The sequence below is a fragment of the Abramis brama genome, assembly GCF_963993115.1.
Source record: "Abramis brama genome assembly, chromosome: 18".
NCBI lineage: Eukaryota > Metazoa > Chordata > Actinopteri > Cypriniformes > Leuciscidae > Abramis > Abramis brama.
Window position 1 is genome coordinate 24,455,198 of NC_139980.1, and position 26,009 is coordinate 24,481,206.

The 26,009-nt window shown below is 36.5% G+C and overlaps 2 protein-coding genes across 2 annotated transcripts; one reads left to right on the forward strand and one right to left on the reverse strand.

Annotated features, from left to right (window-relative positions):
* On the forward strand, nucleotides 1-16,486 carry elp3 (elongator acetyltransferase complex subunit 3). Its single transcript, XM_084090827.1, has 14 exons — nucleotides 1-179; nucleotides 716-815; nucleotides 1,310-1,448; nucleotides 1,545-1,615; nucleotides 2,221-2,284; nucleotides 2,397-2,465; nucleotides 2,659-2,813; nucleotides 7,597-7,758; nucleotides 8,249-8,375; nucleotides 12,821-13,014; nucleotides 13,307-13,397; nucleotides 13,483-13,776; nucleotides 14,769-14,850; nucleotides 15,790-16,486. Exons 1-14 carry the CDS (start codon nucleotides 158-160, stop codon nucleotides 15,864-15,866), a joined length of 1,647 nt encoding a protein of 548 aa, XP_083946953.1. The 5' UTR covers nucleotides 1-157; the 3' UTR covers nucleotides 15,867-16,486.
* A 1,691-nt stretch (nucleotides 16,487-18,177) lies between these two features.
* LOC311068192 (serine/threonine-protein kinase pdik1l-B) lies at nucleotides 18,178-25,976 on the reverse strand. Its single transcript, XM_084090487.1, has 4 exons — nucleotides 25,816-25,976; nucleotides 21,218-21,912; nucleotides 19,823-20,048; nucleotides 18,178-19,019 (listed from the first exon to the last, which is right to left on the reverse strand). Exons 2-4 carry the CDS (start codon nucleotides 21,830-21,832, stop codon nucleotides 18,787-18,789), a joined length of 1,074 nt encoding a protein of 357 aa, XP_083946613.1. The 5' UTR covers nucleotides 21,833-21,912; nucleotides 25,816-25,976; the 3' UTR covers nucleotides 18,178-18,786.
* Nucleotides 25,977-26,009: the final 33 nt, after the last annotated feature.

The following is a 26,009-nucleotide window of genomic DNA, read 5'->3' on the forward strand; positions in this document are numbered from 1 at the left end:
ACATGTGTTGTTTTACGACACATGAATACGCTTTACGGGAGAGTGTAGCATGCTCTCTGATGTTGACGTTTTTATCAATGGGTTGATGTTCTAACTAACTGCAAGTTTTAGCGTTTATCGTATACGAGTTCTGGATTATTTGTAGATTGTTTCCAAGATGGGGAAGCCGAAAAAGAAGAGTAAGTATTTACTGCTAATTTTAAGCAGGACGTATTCTGTTAGCTGCTAAGAGCATGTTGAAATGTCTAATCTTTCATCATCTACTATGACTTGGGTATTGTATGTTTATGGGAATTATATATTTCGGTTTTAATTTACATAAGCAGTTTAGTAATTGTTCGTCACTACTAAAATGACAATGTGACAAAAAGTTGGCAAAGTTATCACTATACTATACACGCATACTATTTATCTTTTTGGATATGTTTTGTTAAGCGTCACTGTGTCAAATTACTCCAAATAAAAAAGCCACGTGTATGTGTGTCAGCATATGTGGAAAAATGTTGAGCTAGGTGTAAGGTTTATGATAAAAAAGTTGTTGTAAATATCAATGCTGTCAGTCCATCCCAGGTAACTAGTTCTATCCTTTAACTAGTCTTTAACAGTAGTGTCAGGTGTCTGGATTCATTCTACTGAGACATGAGTACAGATAGAGATGTGTGTTTCTCTAACATGACCCGTCTGTTTAACTCAGTGCTTTCTGTGTTCACATCAGGTGACTTGAGCCGTGCAGAACTGATGATGATGACAATTGCAGATGTCATCAAGCAGCTGGTTGAGGCCCACGAACAGGGAAAAGATATTAACCTTAACAAGTCAGTGCATTTTAAAGATTAATTTATTTTAATGATAATATTAAAGTCATCATGAAACAAATGAACCGTTCTTATTTTTTACGGAATATTGCAGTATTTATAATGAATGATTTATCCGTGCACATCATTATTTATTTATTTAAATTCATATGCCCTCATACACTTTAATCAGAATAACTTCACCTCCCTTTTGCAACTACTTCTCTTCTCTGATGATATATTTACTGGTCCGAGGGCAGGACAACCTATCACTCACTTGACATCATAGCAATAGCAAACCACAACGATCCAATCTATTCCAGATAGACAAAATCAAGTCCTGTCCTACATTTTTTCTTGTTCGAGAAGCCATTTCATCCAGATATACGTCACAATAGGGAAGAAAAGACTATCACAACTTCCATTTCATGGTGATAAGTTTTAAAAAAACAAGTTTTTCTCACTGGACAACTATAAATTAAGATAGATTGACAGCTAAAATTGTGTCTCTATAGAGTCAAGACGAAGACATCAGCCAAATACGGTCTCAGTGCACAGCCACGGCTTGTGGACATTATTGCTGCAGTGCCGCCTCATTATCGAAGAGCCTTGGTGCCCAAACTGAAAGCCAAACCCATCCGCACTGCTAGTGGGGTAAGGATGGTTTGTTGGCCATTTGTTATTTGTATTGGCGATGGTGTAAAGATATCATAATGTAGACATGAAACTAATGCTCATGAAACTTTGTAGATTGCAGTTGTTGCTGTGATGTGCAAGCCTCATCGCTGTCCACACATCAGCTTCACTGGCAACATCTGTGTGTGAGTATGTCCAGAATAAAGTGTCCTTGTGATTCTTTTACACTACCGTTCAAAAGTTTGGGGTCATATTTTTTGTGCTGTTTTCAACATGATAATAATGAGAAATGTTTCTTAAGCACTAAATCAGCATATCAGAATGATTTCTGAAGCATCATGTGACGCTGAAGACAGGAGGAATGACTGCTGAAAATTCAGCTTTAACATCACAGGAATAATGTACATTTTAAAATATATTAAAATAGAAAACAGTTATTTTAAATTCTAATAATACTTCACAATATTACTGTTTTTACTGTGTTTTTGACCACATAAGAGACTTATTTCAAAAACATTTTAAAAAAAATCTTACCAACCTCGAACAGTAGTGTACATTTATTCATTCAGCTCATGCTTTTATACAAATGAGCAATTCTACAACACAAGCTATTCATTCAGGTGCCTTGAACCTTTTACAGTGCATATTCCATTTGGGCTTGCATCTGGTTCAAGCTATTAGCATTGTGTGTCATTTGGTGGGGAAACTTTTATTAGCAGGATATAATGATAAAACTGGTCTCAGTTTTGAATTTGATGTAGTGTGTATTTGTTTTCATTTGCTCAAATAGCTATTGCCCAGGGGGTCCAGACTCAGATTTTGAATATTCCACACAGTCTTACACAGGATACGAGGTAATTATCCATCTGTCTCCCAAAGCAATGCTATCACGCATATTTTTATGAGTTTCACACTTGTGTCATGCAGTATGCTTCATTTTGACTGTCTATTCTCCCTCTTACTTAGCCCACGTCAATGAGAGCCATCCGTGCACGATATGATCCCTACCTCCAGACTAGGCATCGAGTAGAACAGGTGAGTCATCTTCATAGCTCATGTTTATCAGCTGCTTTCTGAGCATTGTGCTGTTAAAATCATAAGTGATCATTACATACTACTTAATGGTTTTGATTTTACGGTTTAGATCTGCAGGGTTGATGATCCTCTCAGCTTTTCTACTCATTTAGATGGTGTTAATGACATTACGCTGCTGTGTTTGCACATCTAGCTCAAGCAGCTGGGTCACAGCGTGGATAAAGTGGAGTTCATTGTGATGGGAGGCACATTCATGGCTCTGCCGGAGGAGTACAGGGACTATTTCATCCGTAACCTCCATGACGCGCTGTCAGGACACACGTCCAACAACGTCACTGAAGCTGTCAGGTACCAGCGCCCCATGAGAAATTTGTCTGAGTGATAGAATCAGGCCACTCTTAATTATGATAGTCCCGACACAAATTTACAGGGCCAGGAGAGGGCAAGAAACAGTCCATCACCAGTGGGTGCTATGCCTTAGGAAAGACAATCTTTTTGTCGTAATGTACTTGTCTTTGTAAGAATTAGAAAGTAAGAATTAATAATTTATCTTATTTGTCATCAAATGTTGCTTGAAATCAAGTTATAATGTAAAACAATTTTTTATGACTAATAAAAATTCAGTGCAATTTTGTTTAAAATAAATTAAAAATAAAACACGAAAAACTTAATGAAATTAGGAAAAACAAGATTAAATGTTTTATTCATTTTTTTGTCACAAACAAGCATGCACAGTACAACATGCAGTGAAATGCTTTTTATGTGTATAAAAAAATCCATAAAGCATACACAATTAAAGGCACAATATGTATTTTTTTTGCTTTAAAAATATAAAAAAATCACTATATCTATGTTATATATTTTTTAAAGTTGTGTATTTACATTATCCCGACAGTTCCAATTAACTTCTAAATCCAGAGAAATTAATATTTTAATTCAAAGACACGGACCGTGTCTTTATTTCCGTTATGTCGCAGTCAATGGGTCATATCCGCGTTGTCCCTGGTTTCCGCTCGTGCTGCCATGGTAACCAGAGCTATGAACCAGAGCCCTCTGATAGTAACCAAGACGACAGACGTGGACCACTGTAGTTCGCAATGTCTATCTGCACGCTGTTGTTGTTTCGTTCAAACATTATGGACCATGGCAAGCAGACTTTGGATAAAAAAGGAGAACTAAAACGAGAATCAATATCATATGTTTTCGAGATGCCGAGAGCTCCCATAGACAGTATACAAACGAGAGCTCCATGTCCGAGACTTCGACCGCTCCTACATGTACTTTATTAAACAGGTGAGCACATTTACATAAAACTAATCAATGTTATATAGTTCAACAATGATAAAATGTCAGAATATGATCTGTATGTTATTCTAATGTTGATCTAGCTTAACGTTACTGCTAATGTTAGTCTCATACAGACAAACTAACACATAAGTTACATTTCAACACATTCAAATGCAGTTTAGTGTGATAGTGTAATGTTAGACCAAGTGAAACAGTGCTGTGTTACCTCACAAGTTTAATTTGTCTAATAAACTGACCTGTGAGTAGTGATTCTGCGTGTAGTTCGGTAGAATGAAATGTCCATATTTCTTTTATATCCGCGGGACTCGCGTCGCGTTTGGAGCGGTTTGGAGCTGATAGCTGTCTCTTAGCAATCCCGAACTGCTTCATATCATAGTCATGACAAAAACATTGATGTATTCAGTCATCCATAAACATTATTAGATCGGTCGGCTTGACGTTGACGACAAGATCCATAATTCTTAGCAAATGTTGCGTCATCAAACTACGCCTTTGTTATTGTAAATAGGTTAGCGACCTTTATTGTCATTGATTGCACAATGCAGGTACTCAGCAACAAAATGCAGTTTAGCATCTACTAGTGCAAATAGTAGCATTATATCATAATATATATATATATATATATATATATATATATATATATATATATATATATATATATATATATATATATATACACTCACCTAAAGGATTATTAGGAACACCTGTTCAATTTCTCATTAATGCAATTATCTAATCAACCAATCACATGGCAGTTGCTTCAATGCATTTAGGGGTGTGGTCCTGGTCAAGACAATCTCCTGAACTCCAAACTGAATGTCAGAATGGGAAAGAAAGGTGATTTAAGCAATTTTGAGCTTGGCATGGTTGTTGGTGCTAGACGGGCCGGTCTGAGTATTTCACAATCTGCTCAGTTACTGGGATTTTCACGCACAACCATTTCTAGGGTTTACAAAGAATGGTGTGAAAAGGGAAAAACATCCGGTATGCGGCAGTCCTGTGGGCGAAAATGCCTTGTTGATGCTAGAGGTCAGAGGAGAATGGTCCGACTGATTCAAGCTGATAGAAGAGCAACTTTGACTGAAATAACCACTCGTTACAACCGAGGTATGCAGCAAAGCATTTGCGAAGCCACAACATGCACAACCTTGAGGCGGATGGGCTACAACAGCAGAAGACCCCACCGGGTACCACTCATCTCCACTACAAATAGGAAGAAGAGGCTACAATTTGCACGAGCTCACCAAAATTGGACAGTTGAAGACTGGAAAAATGTTGCCTGGTCTGATGAGTCTCGATTTCTGTTGAGACATTCAGATGGTAGAGTCAGAATTTGGCGTAAACAGAATGAGAACATGGATCCATCATGCCTTGTTACCACTGTGCAGGCTGGTGGTGGTGGTGTAAAAGAATGCTTTCAGCACCTTGTTGTATCAATGCCACGTAGAATTAAGGCAGTTCTGAAGGCGAAAGGGGGTCAAACACAGTATTAGTATGGTGTTCCTAATAATCCTTTAGGTGAGTGTATATATATATATATATATATATATATATATATATATATATATATATATATATATATTCATTATGTAATAATATAATAAATATTATATTATGATGTATCATGAATGCCTACTCGCATGTTCTTCAGAAGTAATTATACATAAATGTACTTGTTTTTAACCCGTTACACAGCTGGTCCAAGATCAGTCGATAAGTCCAGAAGTTAGATAAAAGTAGAGGGATTGGAGCAGCTGTTGTCTTATTATGTGTATCTGGGGAAAATCACTAGTTAATAAGCTCTGACCTGGGATCAGTGCTTTTTGCTGTTGGATAATTTAAGTCTATATTAGCAAAATGAACAAATGCAGCTCTTGGATCAGTTAAAGCACAGTGCCAAAACCCCCTGGTGAGCAAATTTGGTAGGGTGGCAGTGTTGGGAGGAAGAGATGGTGCTTTTGGACTGGTCTTCCACTGTCAGAGCAGCTGCATTGGCTCTGCTTTCTGCCTAGTCACAGAACAATAAGACAGAATGTGAAATTTGGGCTCTGATTAAATGATGAAGACAAGATAAAGTATGTTATTAGTCACATCTCCTGATATGTTATTTAACAGTTTAGCCGTCATTAACTTGGTTAACCAAGCAAATAAAAGCCCTCTTTTCACTTTGACCATTAGTCTAAGACCATTTAAATAGGTGATGTATGTGATTTCTGTGCCACCACTAACAACACCAAACTAAACTGAAAAAATATTTTATACTTTTTTATATATTTGTCAAGATTTTTCATAAAACTTATTTGCATAAACTTAGTTTTGGCAAAGTGGTGACTCAGACGCTGTTGACCACCCCGTGACATCAGCTCCATAAGGAAGGCAAACGTTTTAAAGTTAGAATGAAAGGCATAGGAGATGATTGCAAGATGTGGATAGACTGCCACTGCAGGGCGCTGTTAGTTTATTTCTGCGTTTTTGTTATTTATTTTCTTGATAAGAGAGAGTGTGTATGTGTGTGTGTGCACGTAGGCAGAGGTCCACAGAATTGTTGGCACACCACAGCTTATCAGCGGGTTTGTTAAGATGACACGATTGCCATAATTGTTCCGGAGGCTAATCAGCCAGAGATGGGGGAGACAACAGTTCGATTTCAGGCACATTGCTTATCTTAGGTGTGTGTGTGTGTGTGTGTGTGTGTATGTGTGTGTGTGTGTGTCTATGTCTATGTGTGTGTGTGTGTGTAAGAGAGAGAGAGAGAGTGTGAGTGTGTAAGGGAGAGAGAAACAAAAAGAAGTACAAGTACAAATGAGAAACACTCTGTTGGTTTCATAACTACATTGTCTAAAATCTGGTGCAAGAAACAGGAGCTAAATGGACAAAAAGAGTTTTTGGGCTATTAAACGTCCATTAAAACTTTAGAACTGTCAGGCATGACAGGAAGCCAAAAACCACACATTTCTGAATTATTATTAAATTGATGCAAGCCAAATGAAGCCAATTCAGTTATTAAATAGTTTTCATATTATCATCACAAACTATTATAGGAAGATTTTTTTCCATTTTATCCTCCGTTCAAAAGCCATTTTAAAAAGAAAAAGAGGTTTTTGTTTGTTGAAGGGTTCTATCATACATTATACACATAGTCATTTATTTATATATATATATACACACACACACACACACACACACACACACACACATACTGCTACAAACAAGTATATATAAATATAGCTAGGGTGCTAGAATATATAAATATAAATATTAATATAATAAATTATTATTATTATTATTATACACACACACACCATTCAGAAATTTGGGGTCAGTAAAAAATTTTTTATGTTTTAAAAGTTTTATTTAGTTTTTTATGTTGTATTTGATCAAAATACAAAGATTCTTACAGTTTAAAATACTTTTTTCCATCTGAATATATTTTAAAATGTAATTTATTCCTGTGATGCAAAGCTGAATTTCCAGTATCATTACTCCAGTCTTCAGTGTCACATGATCCTTCAGAAATCATTTTATTATGCTGATTTGGTGCTCAAGAAACATTTCTTATTATTATCGGTGTTGAAAACAGTTGTGCTGCTTAATATTTTTGTGGAAACTGTAAAACATTTTTCTTAGGATTTAGCATTTGTTTTCAAATATAATATTTTGTAACTTTTTTAATGTCTTTACTGTGACTTTTGATCAATTTAAATTGGCATCGTTAATGTGTTCCTATTTCTTTCTTTAAAAAAAAAACATACATAATATAAATATATACACACATATATAATATAGTATCAAAATTTCTGAGTTGATATTTATTTTTTCTCAGGTACTCTGAACGCAGTAACACCAAATGTGTCGGCATCACGATTGAGACCAGACCGGACTACTGCCTGAAGAGACACTTGAGTGACATGCTGGCCTACGGTTGTACCAGACTAGAGATCGGCGTACAGAGTGTTTATGAGGATGTGGCTCGTGATACCAACAGGTCAGAGTTGGTTGCTTTAATATGAAGGACTTTAAAGGAAGGAGCCGTAGAGTAGAAGATGAGTGTTTGGTATTTGTATAAACTTGATCCTGGGATGTTAATTAGCATAACATCGGTGTTAAGACTTCCAGTGAATCATTTCGTTCCTACAGTTTCTGGCTCGTGTTGGTAATTGCAGTTTACTCGCTTGATTACGTGTCATTTAGGGATCACTTCAAGGCATTAGGAGACTTAGCAACTATGCTAATTACACTATACTTACACCCTTTGGTGTAGTTGTAAGCACTTCGCTAAAGGACACAGTGGGAGTTTACCAGTTACCTTTTTAGCAGGACAGATCTTAAACCATAAGCCTCAAATGAGATCTTTCAGATCTATATCAGATTGTTCAAATGAAAATCAAGTTGTATGACCATACAAAATTCAGTCCTACAAAACTTGATATTCCATGCTTGTATCTTTTTATATTGACTTTATGTTCTTTTTCTAGGGGACATACAGTTCGGGCTGTGTGTGAATCTTTTCACCTTGCTAAGGATGCTGGTTTTAAAGTTGTAGCCCACATGATGCCAGACTTACCCAATGTCGGCATGGAAAGAGACGTGGAGCAGTTTATAGTGAGTACTTCCTAGATCATTTTAATTCTGCAGCATTCATCTCTAAACTCTGGCACCAAACGCAATGTAAGAACAGCAAAATTATTAAGAGTGAGCTAAAGTATGGAATCATTGTATAATATTTTTGGGTATATTTTTTACTGGTCAAAATGTTTGGTGTGAAAATACTCACCCAAAATAATTTACTCACCCTCATGTTCCAAGCCTGTATGACTTAATAATAATATTAAATGTTTCCAATCAGCATATTAGAATAATTTCTGAAGAATCATTTGAAACTGAAGACTGGAGTAATGATGCTGAAAATTCAGCTTTGCCATCAGAGAAATAAATAACATTTTAAAATATAAAAGAAAACAGTGGTTTTAAATTGTAATAATATCTCACAATATTATAGTTTTTACTGTATTTTCGATCAAATAAATGCTGCCTTGGTGAGCATAAAAGACTTCCAGTGCCAAACTTTTGAACAAGACGTCACGACAGGTTTGATGATGTCAAATGTCACTTTGAATATGCACATTTAAATCAACGGGTGAGATTTTCATTGAATAACAATTTAAATTTTAGTCTGTTCCTCACAAATTTATTGTATGCTTTCATAAGACTTAGTACACTTGTAGTATGGACTACATTTATGATACATTTAGGGTGATTATCTTTTCATGATTGTGACATTTTTGACATTCAGCTAAATATTTCCTTTGTATAACAAGAATAATTGTTATCCCCTTGAATAAAGAAAGTCATGCAGGTTTGTTACAACTTGAGGGTGAGGAAATTATGATAAAAAAAATAATTTTAAAATGCTTTCAAAAGTGTTACTTTAATAATCATGTTTGAAAGGATTTCTTCAAATAAGGCTCAAACATGCACTTCAAAAGGATTATGGGAAGGTTTGTAATTTAAGGTACTCATAACTGTTTATTCTGTAAGCTCTTTTAATGTAAATGAACTGAGGAGCCGAGAGACAGACAACTGATTCCTCATGCACAGGTTTATCTCTGCATACCTCACAGGTTGCGCAGTTGGTTTACAAAATGTCATTTTCATCAACTAAAAGAATCCAATTAATCAACGTTTCTGTGAAATAGCTGTTGGGGTATCCAAAATTTCCATATCACTTTCAGGTGCTCTATTAATTTTGATACTCAAAGTAGAAGGAACTACTGAGTCATAGTCATCATCAAGCAGACTGCCCAGAGGTATTAGGACAAAAATGAGACTAGAGAAATGTTGCTCCTTTAGAAAAGTTTGAAGCAATAATAAATAGTAAAATTAAATTGTTTTTCATATCACACAGCCCTAGGTTACAATGCAAAGAGGCAAACAGAGGTTATACACGAGGCGTACAGTACAGGAACACCATAACACGACTATCCCAAGGAAAATTTCTCTATTGTTAGGTGCAGTAGCTAATTGTCACATAGCTGAAATGATGGGTGAATGTAAATGAAGTGGGGAGTGATGTGCCATGGCAGGCTGCTCTTTTATGGCCTCTGTCAGTGTCCAGCTGTGACGCATTGGTTCACATTATCAGGGGCTTCATTATATGAAGTGAATAGAGCATTCATTATGATGGGTTTCATTACTGAGGCATGGAGATCCAATCAGTGACTGCGCTCTGGAACCCATTCAAAGTGCTTCTCTCTGAAAGACTGTATTAAACACCAACCGGGAGCAATCCAGGTGCCAACAGGTTTCTTTGATGTCTTAAGCGAACGCTGTCAGTGCACGATCTCTGGAGTTTAGCGAGTTTAGCGAATTTCCCATTAGGAGAACATAAGAGCCTAGAATGAAGCGAGTGACATTAATGTTGCATAAGAAACATCATGATTAACTGAGTGCAATTATATAAATAATATTTTGCATTAACAGTCACATAAATGCCACTTAACTGTAGAAGAGAACCATTAACTTTTTATTGCAAATCATCCAGTCTCTAGAGTCTATGAATGCATGCGTCTCTTAAACTAAAAGTCTTTGCTTATATTTTTACATTGTTGTACCAAGCCCACATTACACCTACCTCATTTCCCCTTGGGAGGCTCTTACTCGCCTCCACACTGCTGCAATCAAATGACAGCTCCAAAATATTTGGACAGCAACACCTTTTGTACTCTATTTGTACAATTTGTAATTGTAGGATTGCAATTAGAGCCTAAAAGTGAAAAACAATCTACTTTATTTTAAAATATCCAATTTTTTTTGTCCTCTTTTAATGTTAGTCATAGTTTCTTGTATCAAAAAACAGAGAACCATGTAATGAAAGAGGTTATACACTGATTAAATAAAATGTTACCGGTGTGATTTATTTTTAATTTTTTTTACAAGAGCTCTTAATAATGTGATAAGTGACTGCTGCTTTTTGTCACAGCTCACGAGCTCAGGAAAGTCGCCAAGAAAGGGTTTGGGATTTTACTGAACAATCGTTTGTGTACGATCTTTGCCGTTCCATGACATTTATTTTTCTGTCGCTCCAGAGTAGGGATGCACTGATATTAAAGATACCAATAAGATGATTAGTTATTATCATGCTATCATTAAACAATTAATTACTGATATTAAAATTTTGGTTGATACAGATGATTAATTATTTTCATGTTATGGCCATTAATTGATAAATTGACAATATTAAAGTTTATTACTATTTTATATAGATAATGTCTGTTAACGGATAAATGGCCGATATTAAAATTCTGGTTGATACAGATAAGATTATTAATAATTTTCATGTTGTGGCCATTAATTGATAAATTGACAATATTAAAGTTTATTACTATTTTATATAGATAAATTAAAGATAAAACTCTTAAAACTAAAATTATTTAAAATGCTAAATCATTTAAAAGTGAATTTAAGGTTTAATTTATTGGTAGATTTGGGTCAGCATGACCATATCCCTGCAAACCATTCCTGTCATGTGGTTTTCCACTTCATATTTCTGACCATGTTGTTGCTTTGTAATAAGGAAAATGAAACGTTTGTACATTGTATGAGTACCAATATGAAGCACAACACCTTGTGCAAATTTCTGACGATAATTGGCTCATTGCTTGCCGATCTGCCTCCTAATTCCTAATTCCTTCTGCGTTTTATTGGGATCCGTTTCATGCATAAATTTGAGTGTATAGCGAGAGAGAGATTAATGGCTCTGGAAGGTGGTCTCTGACCCCACCGCTATCAGCTCCCGTCCTCCGCCACCGTGTGCCCACACAACCTCACCTGTGTCACCCACTGGCACCACTCGGCTGGTTTATCTCCCCTAACCTGCTTTCTCTGATGCTCGTGCTCTCCTCTTCCCCTCCCACTTCCGTATTTTCTTGCTCGCTCGCTCGCTCTCCGTCACGCCTCTCCCCACCTTTCGATACGGGGACCTGTCGGCGCTATCTCAGGATGAGTGTGCGGTAGAAGGGAGCGTGGCTTGGTGATAATGGAATCCCATTACTGAGTCGTCCAACTCTCACTTCTCACTTATCTGACTGTGTGCAGGCTCCCCTCCCTACATAAAAAAACAACACTCAGCGTAAATATATCACACAAAGACTCATTTCATTTGACTCTTAGAGTAAGGAGAAGCTCAAACCGCAAGGATAGTCGTGACTCGAGTAATCCGTCATTTCAATTTGCCAATTTTTGATTGTTTGCACTATTCAGAGTTGCTGTTTAGTTTAGACCCATGCAGTCTTTGTTTAAATGCACCAGTGTCAAGTCCGATGATTCGCTAGTATGTCAGGAAGACAGACAGTTCCAATTAAATGACCATTGGCATTGTCTCTTTGATTGTAATGGTTTCATTTTTGAGTGTGCTGCGTGAACCCTGGATTTTCAAAGTGACTGGGACAAAGCAAAATCCCAGCACTATTACGTGTTAAGTAGCAGACGTAAGCAGGATCAGTGACGGAAGTCATGAGTCTTTATTTAGCCCTTTACCAATTCTTGAACTCTTGAATGACATTATTTTCCAATTACGTTTAAGAACTTTAGGTGAAATGAGTCAGTAGACTTTGCATCACAAGTATGTAACAAGAGCACAAAGCCTACCAGCATGCAAGCTGAAAAGTTTATATTCTATTTGAAATTGTGTCATAAATCTCATGTCTACGGCTTCTAAATTCTATGAAGTGATCTTCAGTGGCAACCTTTTGGAAAAAGATTAAAAGTTTGATAACTGGTAAAAGATAGTGCAGGGTGACTGATATTATGCCTATATATCATAAATAATTTAGTATTATGAAGGCAAATAAGCTATAAAACTTGCATTATAAGAAGTTACATTATACAGTATATTGTACAAAACTGCTTAAATGAAAAACATATTTTACACAATATTTACTTAGAATTCAAAATATTTTTATGCATGGCATTTATTGTTCTTTTAGTGCACTCATTACTGGTCCTAGTCTCATGTTAGCACAAAAACATCTCTTGTCTCTGTCCCTCAGGAGTTTTTTGAGAACCCTGCGTTTAGACCAGATGGGCTCAAACTTTACCCTACGCTGGTGATTCGAGGCACCGGACTGTATGAGCTGTGGAAAACGGGCCGCTATAAGAGCTACTCTCCCAGTGCGTTGGTGGATCTGGTAGCACGAATACTAGCGTTGGTCCCACCATGGACTCGTGTGTATCGTGTACAGAGGTAACAGGGACTTAACGTTAGTTTTCTAGATACTACCTTTCAAAGTTAGAATTGACCTTTGTTAAAGGGTCACTCTAGATCTTGTATTCCTTTAAAAATGTAGGAGCGTAAATTTTTCATCTGATTATTAGCCAATATTAAAATCTACATGGTACTGATGTGTGAAATGCATCCCAAATGTATGATTTATTCAAAACAGAAGCATTTCCTGCTGCCCAAATTCATTGTAGTGTGACCATTATTTAGTTTTTAAACGGCTTTGAAGAAGCTAATAATCTGTGTCCTTTTTCAGGGATATCCCCATGCCATTGGTGAGCTCTGGGGTGGAACATGGAAATCTGAGAGAGCTGGCATTGGCCAGAATGAAAGACATGGGCACTGAGGTAACCTAAAATCGTTAATCATTTAATTTGTTTGCCGTATGAATTCAAGGCCATTAATTACAACACATGTTGTTGACTCCTGCAGTGTAGAGACGTACGAACCAGAGAAGTGGGCATTCAAGAGATTCATCACAAAGTTCGACCATATCAGGTCGAGCTGATCCGCAGAGACTATGTGGCTAATGGGGGCTGGGAGACCTTCCTGTCTTATGAGGACCCCGAGCAGGACATTTTAATTGGTCTCCTGCGTCTTCGCCGCTGTTCACCACAGTCCTTCCGGCCCGAGTTGAAGGGTGGCGTGTCCATTGTTCGGGAGCTGCATGTCTACGGAAGCGTGGTCCCTGTCAGCAGCCGAGACCCAAGCAAGTTCCAGCACCAGGTAAAGACACCTCATTTCCGCCAGTAACACACAGCAGAAACTGCTTTTAACATGATTCAACATTAATGATGTCTGATGCCTGTTACCTCATGAAGGTCTCATTACCAAAACCTTGAATTTAAATAAGATTAGGAAGTATAGTAGTGTGGGTTATTCATATATTTTGGTTAGATTATTTGCTTCTATTTATTTCTATGCACCTGCTATTGGTTGCTGTATCATTTCATTTCATTATCATTTCAAGGGTGTGTTCACACTTGGCAGGTTTGGTTCGATTACAGCGAACTCTGGTGCAATTGCTCTGTTTATTATAGTTAATTTGAACAAGTGTGAATGCTGCCATCCGAACCCAGGTGTGCACCAAACAAGCGGACCAGTCCTCTTCCAAACAAACTCTGGTGCGGTACGACTGAAATATGAATGCAACGCTGACCAAAGACATCAAAACAAACCAAAAAGAGGACGTGATGTCACAAGATGTGACCCTAAAAGGGGCGTAATGCTCAAGCATACCTGTTTTTTTCTCGTCATATGAGCTACGTTTCCCCGGTACAGGCATTGGAACCGCGTCTCCTAGCAGCAGATCTCATCATTTGTGTGTGTAACGGAGGAATTCCTGGCACTGTTTTGACTCCTTTACACAATTTATAAGCTCTTCATGAGCTTGTATATATGTACATGCATACAATGAGCATGTTTAGTCCTGCACATTTTTTTGTTGTTGTTTTTTGTATCTTTAGGTTTGGTGTTAAAAATGATTTTTTTTGTTGGTCCAAACCAAAAGAACCACGAGAACCAAACAACAAATGTGAACACACCCTAAAAGTGTATGTTGAAAAACCCTTTTTCTGGTGTGAGAGCTGAAGATAAATGTGTAAATTGCCAAGATTTGTACTATTTTATTTTTATTTAAGGCATATTTCTTCATGTATTGTATATAGTCTCACTGACTTGCATTCTCATATGTTGTCTTCCACCTCGTGCATTTGTAGGGTTTTGGGATGATGTTGATGGAGGAAGCCGAGAGGATAGCCAGGGATGAGCACGGCTCGGGCAAATTGGCTGTTATCTCAGGTATCAAAAGTATTCTCAGCGTTAACGGAAATGGCACTTTCATTTTGTTGGGTCTTCTCTTGCCCTCGCTTGAAAAGAATGAATACGAAATTTTGACATGCACCTCCCCAAATCAGCTGCAGGATGGAGATAACAGCAATTGGAAAATAAATGAAAATCTGCATTCATATTATTCTGGCTCTGATAATTTAATGCATGTCTGACAAAGCAAAGCAAAGCATCAACAGTAGAGTATATTGGAAATACTGTGGGGTTCAAAAGGCTGAGACTACATTCAGAGTTTCTTTTTATTGTAATTTTACTGTTTCTTGCTTTAAATATTTTGAAACTATATGGCATCATTGAAACAGTATGGTTCCTCTCACTTGACATAAAAGAGTGATATTCTTTTTTGCTTCAATCAGAGCAAATTCATTAGTATCAAGATATACATTGATATTACAATAAAAAAAAATACTTTTCTGTTTAAATAAAATGTTTAATTTTACAATTTTCAGCATCATTACTCTAGTCTTCAGTGTCACATGATCTTTTAGAAATCATTCTAATATGCTGATTTGCTACTCGAGAAACATTTCTTCTTATCGATGTTGAAATTTCTATTTTTTTTTATTTCTTTGATTAATAGAAAATTTACAAATAAAGACATTTATTTGAAATATAAGTCTTTGTAACATTATAAAAGTCTTTGATTACTTTAATTCATCCTTGAAAACTAAAAGCATTAATATCTTTAAAAAAAACTGAACTGTTTGAACTGTATTGTACAACCCAATTCAATAGTACTCAAAAGCATGTTAATACAATGTTATTTTTTATTGCTTTTTCAAATATTCATGTTTTATTCCAAATAACATTCTCCATGGTGCCTCCATTAGAGGATGTATCATTGAAAGAAAGGTTCTTTTCTACTATAATTTTAAATTTTTGATGTTTCAGGTGTCGGAACAAGGAATTACTACAGAAAAATGGGTTATGAACTGGAGGGGCCGTATATGCTGAAAAACCTTTACTGAAGCAGAGGAATACAAATCAAGATGCATCATATTCTCTGGAGAATTTCGTCTGACATGCAGGACACTAACTTTAAAGGCATCTTTACCCCCTGTCTATAATTGGACTGGGCATGAGGACTAGAGAGGGTGTATGTGGTCAGCACAAAGCAAACTGCACTATTCTGCTACATGCCAGCCAAAGAGTTTTCTGTACGTGTTATGTCATGAAGACCATGATGCAAGTATCAGTGCTTGTTAGAAAGGTACACCATTCTCCCTTGGCCTTAGCTCCCATTTTACAGAGTTCTCTCTCCAGTATACTTGCCAGTGCATTTACTTCTCTGGGATAACACTCATTATTTTTTCGTCACATTATTTTCTGTTTCTACTGACAACATTGGACATAAAAGAGAAAACTGCGGAGGCTCTCAGCTATCCCGCTATGAAAGCCCACATTTTTCTTGTGGATTTGGGAGGGAGAAATAATTTATGCTTGCAGCTTATCACATTTGATTAATCCACCATTTTTCCTGTTCTGTTAATTTTGCAGATGGATTAATTGCATTTTCATGTTTTCTTGGCTTTGCATGTAAAGTGTTCATCTGGCCATTTTTTATTGTTAATAAAAGACATTTATCCGGGATTTGAGTTATCACATGATTGTACATTGTCATAAATCACATGTTGGCATGAAGGCAGGCGATTTGGATGAAGTTGAATAGAGCCATCACTGAACATTCAAAAGAATTAATGAGTAAGAAATCATCTGCGGTGGTCTCCTGTCCGGCTCAGATATGAAAAACTGTCTCCAAAATGATTGAAATTCAATTGCCTCTATTTTTGACAGAATGAAAAGTTCATTGGAACTACTCTGCTGCGTTTTAGTGTCTGTCACCACACTACCAATTTCTGAGAAATGCCGTCCGGCATGGCGAGACTCTCCTCCGCAGAAGACCTCATGATTGTCTGCTGATGGGTTTTTACTGCTTCATTTGACATCGCAATACCCGATTATATCGCTATCTCTGCCTGTGAGCCAAGGTGTCAGGCGAATGATGACCGACTGCGCTTTAAAAGCTAAGTTCAGTCAGATCACACTTGTAAGAGGGTTGTCAGAGAAATGGCTTCCAATAAACGGCATGATGTTGTTTTGCCACCACCCCACAATAAAGTGATGATTTAACAGTCGTTGATCGCGTAATTTCCCAGCACAGACCCTTTGTTGTGACTTTAATGGCTTAATAACCTCACGGTTAAAACAATGTGGCACTGTGTCATCAAACAAACCAATCGGCAGCATTTCACTAAATCTCAGGAAGTTTTAACTAGACAATACCATACTGGATTTTGCTAATTAAGCTGGATCATCGGGGTCATTATTTCTCATGAGTGAAGTCTTACCAATGCAGAATTAATACTGATGTAGCCAAGATGATGACCTCAGAGAAGGCTGAGTGCTGCGTTTAGATAATGTGCATATTTCGCCACCGAGGTCAGGATGAGCCATCGCAGTGTTTCATTTGCAAACCAGCGATGCGTGAGGAAAAGGGCAAAGTGTCTCTAGAGATGGAAATGTCACAGATGAGATCCACTTAGAAGGATTCTCAGATGCATTATATTATTGCCGGTGAGGCTGTAAGGTTTTGAAACCCTCTACGACCCTTTGACACTCTCTAAAGTCATTAATATTCAACTTTGCCATTATTATTATTGGCTTTCATCAACTCAACACTGAAGCTTTTTGTCTTGATCACAGAGATTTGTCAAAATGTAATTTTCTAGACCTGAAAACTATTGAACACAGCTTTAAATCCAGCCTCAAATCATTTATATCAATCACAAAGGGATACTTTCATTTCCTGTAAAAGATGGAGCACTTTCCCAAACCAAAAGGCCATTTGATGCATCCTGCCATGTGCAAACAAAACCAACTACAAGACTGGCCACTAAAGCCGCAGAAACCAAGACGGCCCTGTCGGTGAAAAACAGGCGATCTGAATGATTGATACGTGTGCCATCTTTCACAGATACACATTAAAAGGAAACCGAATTATTTCCCCTCCTATCTAGATGTTGTACAAGCGCCACCAACTGAGAAACTTCAAAGGATTCAGTCATTTTGACTTTCTATAATTACACTGTCGCTTCAAGGTGGCGATTTGTGGTGTGACCGTTCTGAATGTGCCGTTTCTCGTGTCTTGTTGCGTCTGACAACACGACTGAAACTGATAATGACTGACTATCCTTATAAGCATGAAGGCTGTTATGTTTTCTACAGATAAACCATGTTTGGACTTGGAAAAGATGTTCTTCACACAATACTGTTGTTGCACTTGTTTTGTATTCTTTAGTAGTCTTTAAATAAATACATAAAAAACACTTAAATCAATGAAAACACCACAAAATAGAGCAAAAACAGTTATATTAATAGGGCTGCATGACATTGAAGAAAAACACAATGATACTGTTTTAAGTGTGTAAAATTAAGTTAAAACTGAAAATGATATAACCAACATGTTTTAAGTTCTATCTGAGAAAAGAAAGCATTACTACAACTGAATGTGAACAGCAGTGTTTACTATAGCATTCCATAAAAATTATTTTCAGCAATGTAAACAATTAAAAAAGCACCAACTTTTTGACAGGTATATAGTTATATCATCTTTTTGAAGTATTAAAATCATTGTTATCTTAAGCCGTTGCGATTTGAACAGATGTGAAGTTTCAATATATTGTGCAGCCCTATATACTATACATATAATTCATAAAACATCATATAGTAACAGATACACTAAATGAAAATGCAAGGCAAGTAACACATAAAACTCTTTTTTTTAAGTCTCAAAATGGACAAACAGTACTGTTCGATAACTTTTATTGGCTCCATCTTCAAGTTATTCAGTGTACAAAGTAGGCTGGTTCTTGGCATGCTGCCCTGATTTCAGCCCAGCTCTATGGCTCGCCGGACCCTCTTCTCCAGCTGGTCTGCAGTGGGCCGGGTGTCAGGGTCAGAATCTAGCATGTCCAGCAGTAGCTCGCACATAGCGTGGTTTAGAGGTGGCGGCAGTGGTGGAGCACGTCTTGACCTCATAGGGATGGTCAACTGCAGGTCGGGATTCTGACTCAGCGCTTCACCTAACGGGGTGAGCCAGCGGCCTCGCATTACATATGCACCTAGAGCGACAATAAACAGGAAACGTTGTTATGCTTAATCGATTTTCAAGCATTTTGTGAAACAGGTCCTTCATTCGAGTTTTCTTTGATCTCCCAAACGCTGCATTTGAATTTGCCCTGTTCATTATAGTTGCACTAAACACTAAAAAGCGGCAACAATAACAAACAGATGCATTTTTTCCAAGCATAACTTGCCGAGTGCAAATTCATTATCATTCACAAAACTTCAAGGCATACCCACCACACAGAGAGGTTAATGAGTGGAAAGATGTTAATTGCCCTTATATAAATAAGCTACGACATTTGACCTTTTTGAATGCCTGCTAGCAGCACAGAAAGTCGCTGGGTCCGAGTAATTACTGAGGACTGCCTGAATAGCTTATGCACTTCATCCACAACCTGCATCCTCAGACCATTTTACATTATCTCAGCTATTACGCATTAAGTTAATGGGCTACTATATCAAGCACTCAACAACAAAGCTTTCTCACCAATATAAAGTGGTCCGGATGAGGGAAGTAGTAAGAGGAGTAACCAAAATAGCCACCTGCCTGCCAATGCTAGTGCAAGGCTCTGAAAACTGTGAGAATTTCTATTCCTGTTCCTATTTTTATTTCCTGTGAAGTAGCTGTGACAATCACAAGATGGTGGGTTTTATTTTAATCAGCCATCATAATACCTCATTTACAAGTTTAATCATAAAAATACATGCATCATGATTGATTAAGTAAAGACGAAGACCTTAAAAACATTAAATGGGGAATGCTAAATGAGCCAAAGTATTTTCCCCTCGCGCGACTCACCCAGTTGTTCTTGATTGGTGCCATCCTCTAGGAAAATGATTCTATCCAGCACAGCCCAGAAAAGAACACCCACAGAGAAGATGTCAGCCTGGGCTGTATAACTACGGCCTGCCCAAACTTCTGGAGCCATATAGAAGTCTGAGCCGCATGTAGAGGAAAGAGCCAGTCTATTCTGGACGCCATCTGTAGGATTGTCCACCATCTTACTGAGGCCGAAGTCTGCCAACTGTAATACATGAGGAGGGAGGTAACATGTTAATAACTAGAACCAGTTTTCAGACCTGGGGTTATTGTATTTTTTTTATTAATATTAAATTACACATTTATATTAATTTAACAACCATTAAAATTGTTGTTTAAAATACATGTATAATAAAGTATTTAAATAGTATAATATTAAAAAATATATTATATCTATCAAACCATTTATATCTATTCAAATCATTTCTTTGTCTCTGCATAGGACAGATCCACCGAATAAGGAAAAATGTAAAAATATAGTCTAATATTATTGAAACTTCACTACAGTAAATATCCGACATACTTGAAATGGAAAATATTGTAAACTACAAACGCACTCATTCAAAACTCATAAAAACAGAAGTTCAAGTACTTTTTTAACAACTATAGACAACTCAAACTCTAGAAAAGCCCAAGGCAACTTATTATCCACATTGTGCGATGCCTAATATTTGACTGCATCTAAGGCAAAATGGATCAGTCGCTTCAAAGCACACTACATTGATTGTCTCTACATGCAATGAAACGTAAAAAACTCATTATTTGAAACTTTAGAAGAATGGATTTTAAGACAATCCATTTCTAACTTTATCTGTAAGCTGATTGTTTCGCTAGACCTTTTTGCATTGAAGCTGACCTACCCAGTCTTTGGTATTGATTAACAGAAAAGGCTTAAAAATGGGGGGGGACAACAATATTCCAAATGATTTACATCATAAACTGTCGTTTTCTTATCTATGTTCTCCGGGCACTATTGTGAATAGTTTTTATATTGTAGGGCAACACCAGAGCCTTTGTCTACGTCTAGCACGCAAATACAAGTCCAAAAGTACTTTTGTATTGCTTTGTTATTTATTACAGTCCAACTATAAGTGGAGCAATTTTCATGCCTACAGACTAATAAAAAAAAATAAAAAAGGGAAGGCGGTAGAAAAAAGACAATGTGGCTCCATTAGCAGTGTATGCTATTTCAAAAGCAAGATGAAAGCATGGAAAAAATGCAAATCGGGCCCATGACAATTGCACTTAGTTTGACTCCAAATACTCCATAAGCCATGAGCATTGAGCATTTTAACCAGTATCATTGTTAGAAGTCGATGCTTATATAGGCTGATATAACAACATATATTATTTTAGACTGCATCCTTTTTGTACCTTCATGACCGGTCCTGCTTTAGTAAGACGGACAAGAACGTTATCTGGCTTTATATCACGGTGCACTACTCCACAGCCGTGCAGGAACGTAATGGCACTGCTGAGCTGCTCAAGCACTGCATGGTTGCACTCAGCATCCGGCGGCCTGGACAGAATGTACTGGTTTAAATCCCCTCCGTCGCAGTACTCCATCACCAACCAAAAGGCAAAGGAGCGCCTGGGAACCTCCTCTGTGGACATCAGTCTCCGCTTTGACCTGGAAGGATTCCTCATTTGGGTTTTTGAGTCTTCGTCCACCACTCTCCCTTTGAGAACACTCTCCACCAAATCCAAAGGCAGCCTCCCTGACCTTAGGGGCTGCAGTGTTCTAGGTCCAGTCTCTAGAAGGCAGTTGTATAGAGAGATGACATTGGGGTGGTTCTGTGCAGTGATTCTCATAGCCCAGAGCTCCTGCAAATACAGCTCTATACTCTCTGGGCTACAGCATGGTAGACGTTTAATGGCTACTGTGTCACCCCTATGGCCCCACCAGCCAGTCTCTGTCACGTGTCCCTTGAAGACCACTCCATAGCTGCCTCGTCCCACTTCTTGTTGCAAAGTGTAGATATCATCCATCCCAGCAGCCTTTGTTGTTCACTGAATCATATGCAAGATTTGCTGGTGTTCTCAGGTGTTGAGTGTTTTATTCCATTGTTCTAATATTACAAGGGGGGGAAAAACTGCAAAATTAGTTACATTAACTACAAAAAGTATGCAAATTATATTTATATGTCTGTAGTGGACATTATATTTTAGTGAATTTCTCTGACATACACAATCACATCACAGTTTTAAGTCTGGATGTCCTGTAAAGAGCACATTCAGGGCTTTTTGGAGGTTTCACCATGACAACAACAACTCCTTGGTCTTTAAAAAGGACTGACATTAATTTTGACTGACATTAAACTGATATAAACTGAATATAATTATATAATTATAACTGATATAAAAATACATTGTATTGAATGGGAATACCCATGTATGGCTATTTTACCCACATGAATTTCAATTCATTCCATTATATCTTTCATAACATAGTTGAGAATCATCTTTTTACAAAGTTTGGTTAAAAATCCTAAAACCTAAAAATTGATTGGTGAAAGAAAAAAAAAATCCCATTGTTTTTGCCTATATGTCATTTCATGTCTTATTATTTTTCAAACAACTAAGTCCTGGGGCCCATACCATGATGGTAGATTAGTTTAGAGTTAACAAAACCAAACCAATCCAATCAGGCTTTGTTGGTACCATGATGCTGATCATCAACTTCCTCTGTCAACTCGGGCTTTGATCCTGAGTTTAGGAGTTTAGGAAACTGCTATTCACTTCTCTCTTCTGCTGAATATTACGAGCAGGGACGTGCACAAGGGGGTTGCTCAGGTTGCCCGGGCAACTGCCCATATGCCCTTCTCGACTCACGTTGCCCTTCCGAGGGGAAAAATAAATAAATAAATAAATCGTACAATGGATGCAGAATTTCACGTAGGCCTAGATTTAAAAAAAAAAAAAAAAAAAAAAAAAAAATCGCAAAGCCTCATTCACTTCCATTCGGGCACCGAAAGTGACGCAATCATACTACAAATCATGCATAGTTGCCCAGTTACCATACATACTATCAGAACTGAATACGAGCAAGAAGCACAACTGAATGTACGGGAAGCCAAAAGGTTAAAAAAGGATTGTATTTTTCCCCGAAATTTAAGCGTTTTTTTATTATTTTATTTTATTAGAAGCGAGTTTTTCCCCATCTGTCAATTCAATCCAGATTATTTCTTTTCAAATTTAAAAAAAAAATAATAATAATAATAATAATAATAATAATAATAATAAAAACAATAAACAATAATATGAGGAACTCTTTTTCTCATGTGTATTTTGGTGACATTTAACATATTGTTAATACATTTTGTATACTGTTTACAAAGTTGCATATCATAAACCTGTCATCTCTGACGTTTTGCAATCTTTATAAATAATAATAAGACCATAATATGAGGCATTGAGTTCGGACATAAACACGGTGAGATAAGGCAATTTGTATGGGCAAAATTCAACTGAATATATTCAGACATAATACAAAAACTATGAACAAGTGCAAGATTAATTCAATTCACAGAAATATTACTGGAGTGTGAGATAGGATATTGATAGGGATATTGATGTAGGCATTTTCATGACTCAAGTCATGTTTTTCTGTGTTATTATTAGTAGTAGTTAAGGTGATTGAGTGCTGTATTTCAGTTTTTTACTTCTTTGTGTATATATATTTTAATAAAGACCCTGTTATTCTCAGTCCTTCATATAGCCCGTGAGTTTTTTGTTTGTTTTTTTGTGGGGGGGGGGGACTTTTTTCAGGTCAACTGCCCCTCAAAATTCCTGTGCACGTCCCTGATTACGAGATTGAAAAAAAGTAAGAATTTAAACAAATTTACACAGTAAGAAGAAAAGAGCTGTCTAAGAAAGAGGACAAATAAAAGAGAAAATCTTTCTATATCAGTGCAAGTAATAGTTGTGATGTTAGTTTATATGCTTGATATAGGTATAGAGAGAATTGAACATTTAAGCTCACATGTAGTCATTTTTATAGTTTTATCTTTTGATTCTAAAGCTTATTTATATTACCTTTATATATTATATTCATTTAACCCTCTGATGCTCTTTATTTATGTCTACACTCGTGTTTTTTGGGGTCTCCAGAGACCCCAGACAATAACATTTAATTTTGTAACAAGATAATAGTTTTTTTTTTTACAAATGTAATTTTATTCTGTTTGTTAATGTTTTTACTCAACATTTGTGCAGTTTTTGGAGAATTTATGATATCTTTTAAATTTCTATAAATAAATAAATAAATATTTATTTAAATAAGCTTTTTACAAAAAAACTGCATTTGATGTAAAATTCACTTTATAAAAGACCCAGATTTCTAACTTTCATTCATGGGGATAACATGGATCATTTTAAATGGTTTAATGTAACATTTTTGGAAAATGCAGTAAAAAAAAAAAAAAAAAATCACTTTAACCACTAGATGGCCATAGAGCTCCACTATATGCTATTTGCTATTTGACTACCTGAAAGATATCTTTTCACAAGTTGGATTCAGTTGGATTCATATCTAAATATTATAAAATCACAATTATAACAAAAATAAAATATTTTTGTCAAAGTTTAGCATTTTTTTGTACTGAACCCTCACCCCCCCCCCCCATAATTTTGACAAATTATAGCCCTACAAATGTTCCTGTGTGTGTGTGTGCATGTGTGTGTGTGTGTGTGTGTGTGTGTGTGTGCGTGTGTGTGTGAGTGTGCACATTTTCAATGTGTCAGTGTCACCAATTTATTTTTGTGGTGGTACTGCATTTTGGATGATTTTATTTGACAAATGATAAGAGAACAGTTTTTATAGTCTCAAAAATGTATTCCTCTATATGTGTGTGTGTGTGTGTGTGTGTACGCGTGTTGTGAGCAAAATAATTTAGCATTGTGGATGTTTTTTGCATTGGTGGAAGTGTGCCACTTTATTTGTGCCATTTCTGTCGATGTGTTCTGCGTTGTTTCTGATTTTGATGATGAATTTTGTCTATTTTGATTGCGGGGTCTCCAGAGACCCCGAAGACCACGAGTGTCACAATTTTTGTCACGCTAACATAAAAACAGATATCATTCCAATTTAAATTTTTTTTTGTAGATCTAGAAAGTGTGAAGAGCCGTAGAAGGTTTCATACCATTTGGACAAAGGGAACATTTTTTTTAATTTGAGCAAAAGTCATTTGGGGTCAAAAAGACCCCGTAAACCACCTGAAACTAAGTGTTTAATAATAACTGCTAAACTAAAATTGTACACGTGTAATGGATTAAGGGTATAATTGCATAAATAATATCTAAATCATACAAAATGATTACTATAAATAAGCATTGCTAAAAGCAAGACAGATTTTTTTGTCTTTAAAAATCTTTCACTATGTAGTGACCTTTAATTTAGGAACAGGCGGAGTCACTTTATTGCATCAGACGTGTGTCACTTTGCTCACAGCTGATTGGTCCAATTTCGGGTTCTTTACCTGGAACATAACCTCCAACCTAGCGGTGGAACATTAGGTACTATGGAGATGAACACTGCTAAAAGCCTCACCACTTTCACCACATACCTGGCTATCCACTTAAACCGGCTTCGTGGTGTAACGTTAGGCCACTACAGAGGACATAGCATAGCATAGCATATGAATAAATATATATTTTCAAAAATGTTTTTTCCCCAATCTGTTTCATATATATATATATATATATATATATATATATATATATATATATATAATTTTTGAAAACAAATATTTGTATATATGTGTGCGTGTGTGTAAACAAAGTCCTTTAACTAGACAACACAATTGTTTTTACAGTTCCTATTAACACAGTTCCTATTAATCAAATTAACTGTCTTTACTATATAAACATTTATCTTGCTTTAAAATAACAGAGAAATGGACGCCATCAAATTATTGCACTACTTTAGCATTTCCACTCCTATTGCTTTTAGTTAATAATGTGAATAAACTTACCGATTAAATCGCGTCAAATGGAAAGTGTAGTTAGTTATTCAAAAGGTTTTTTGTTTGTTTGTTTTTTTATCCACGTGTAATTCATATAAAAACGTCTTGTCAGTGTCCCACCTGAAAGCACTCATAATACAACTCAAACGTAAACAGCACCTCATTTCCGTAATAAAACTTCCGTATTTTTTAGATCTTCGCGC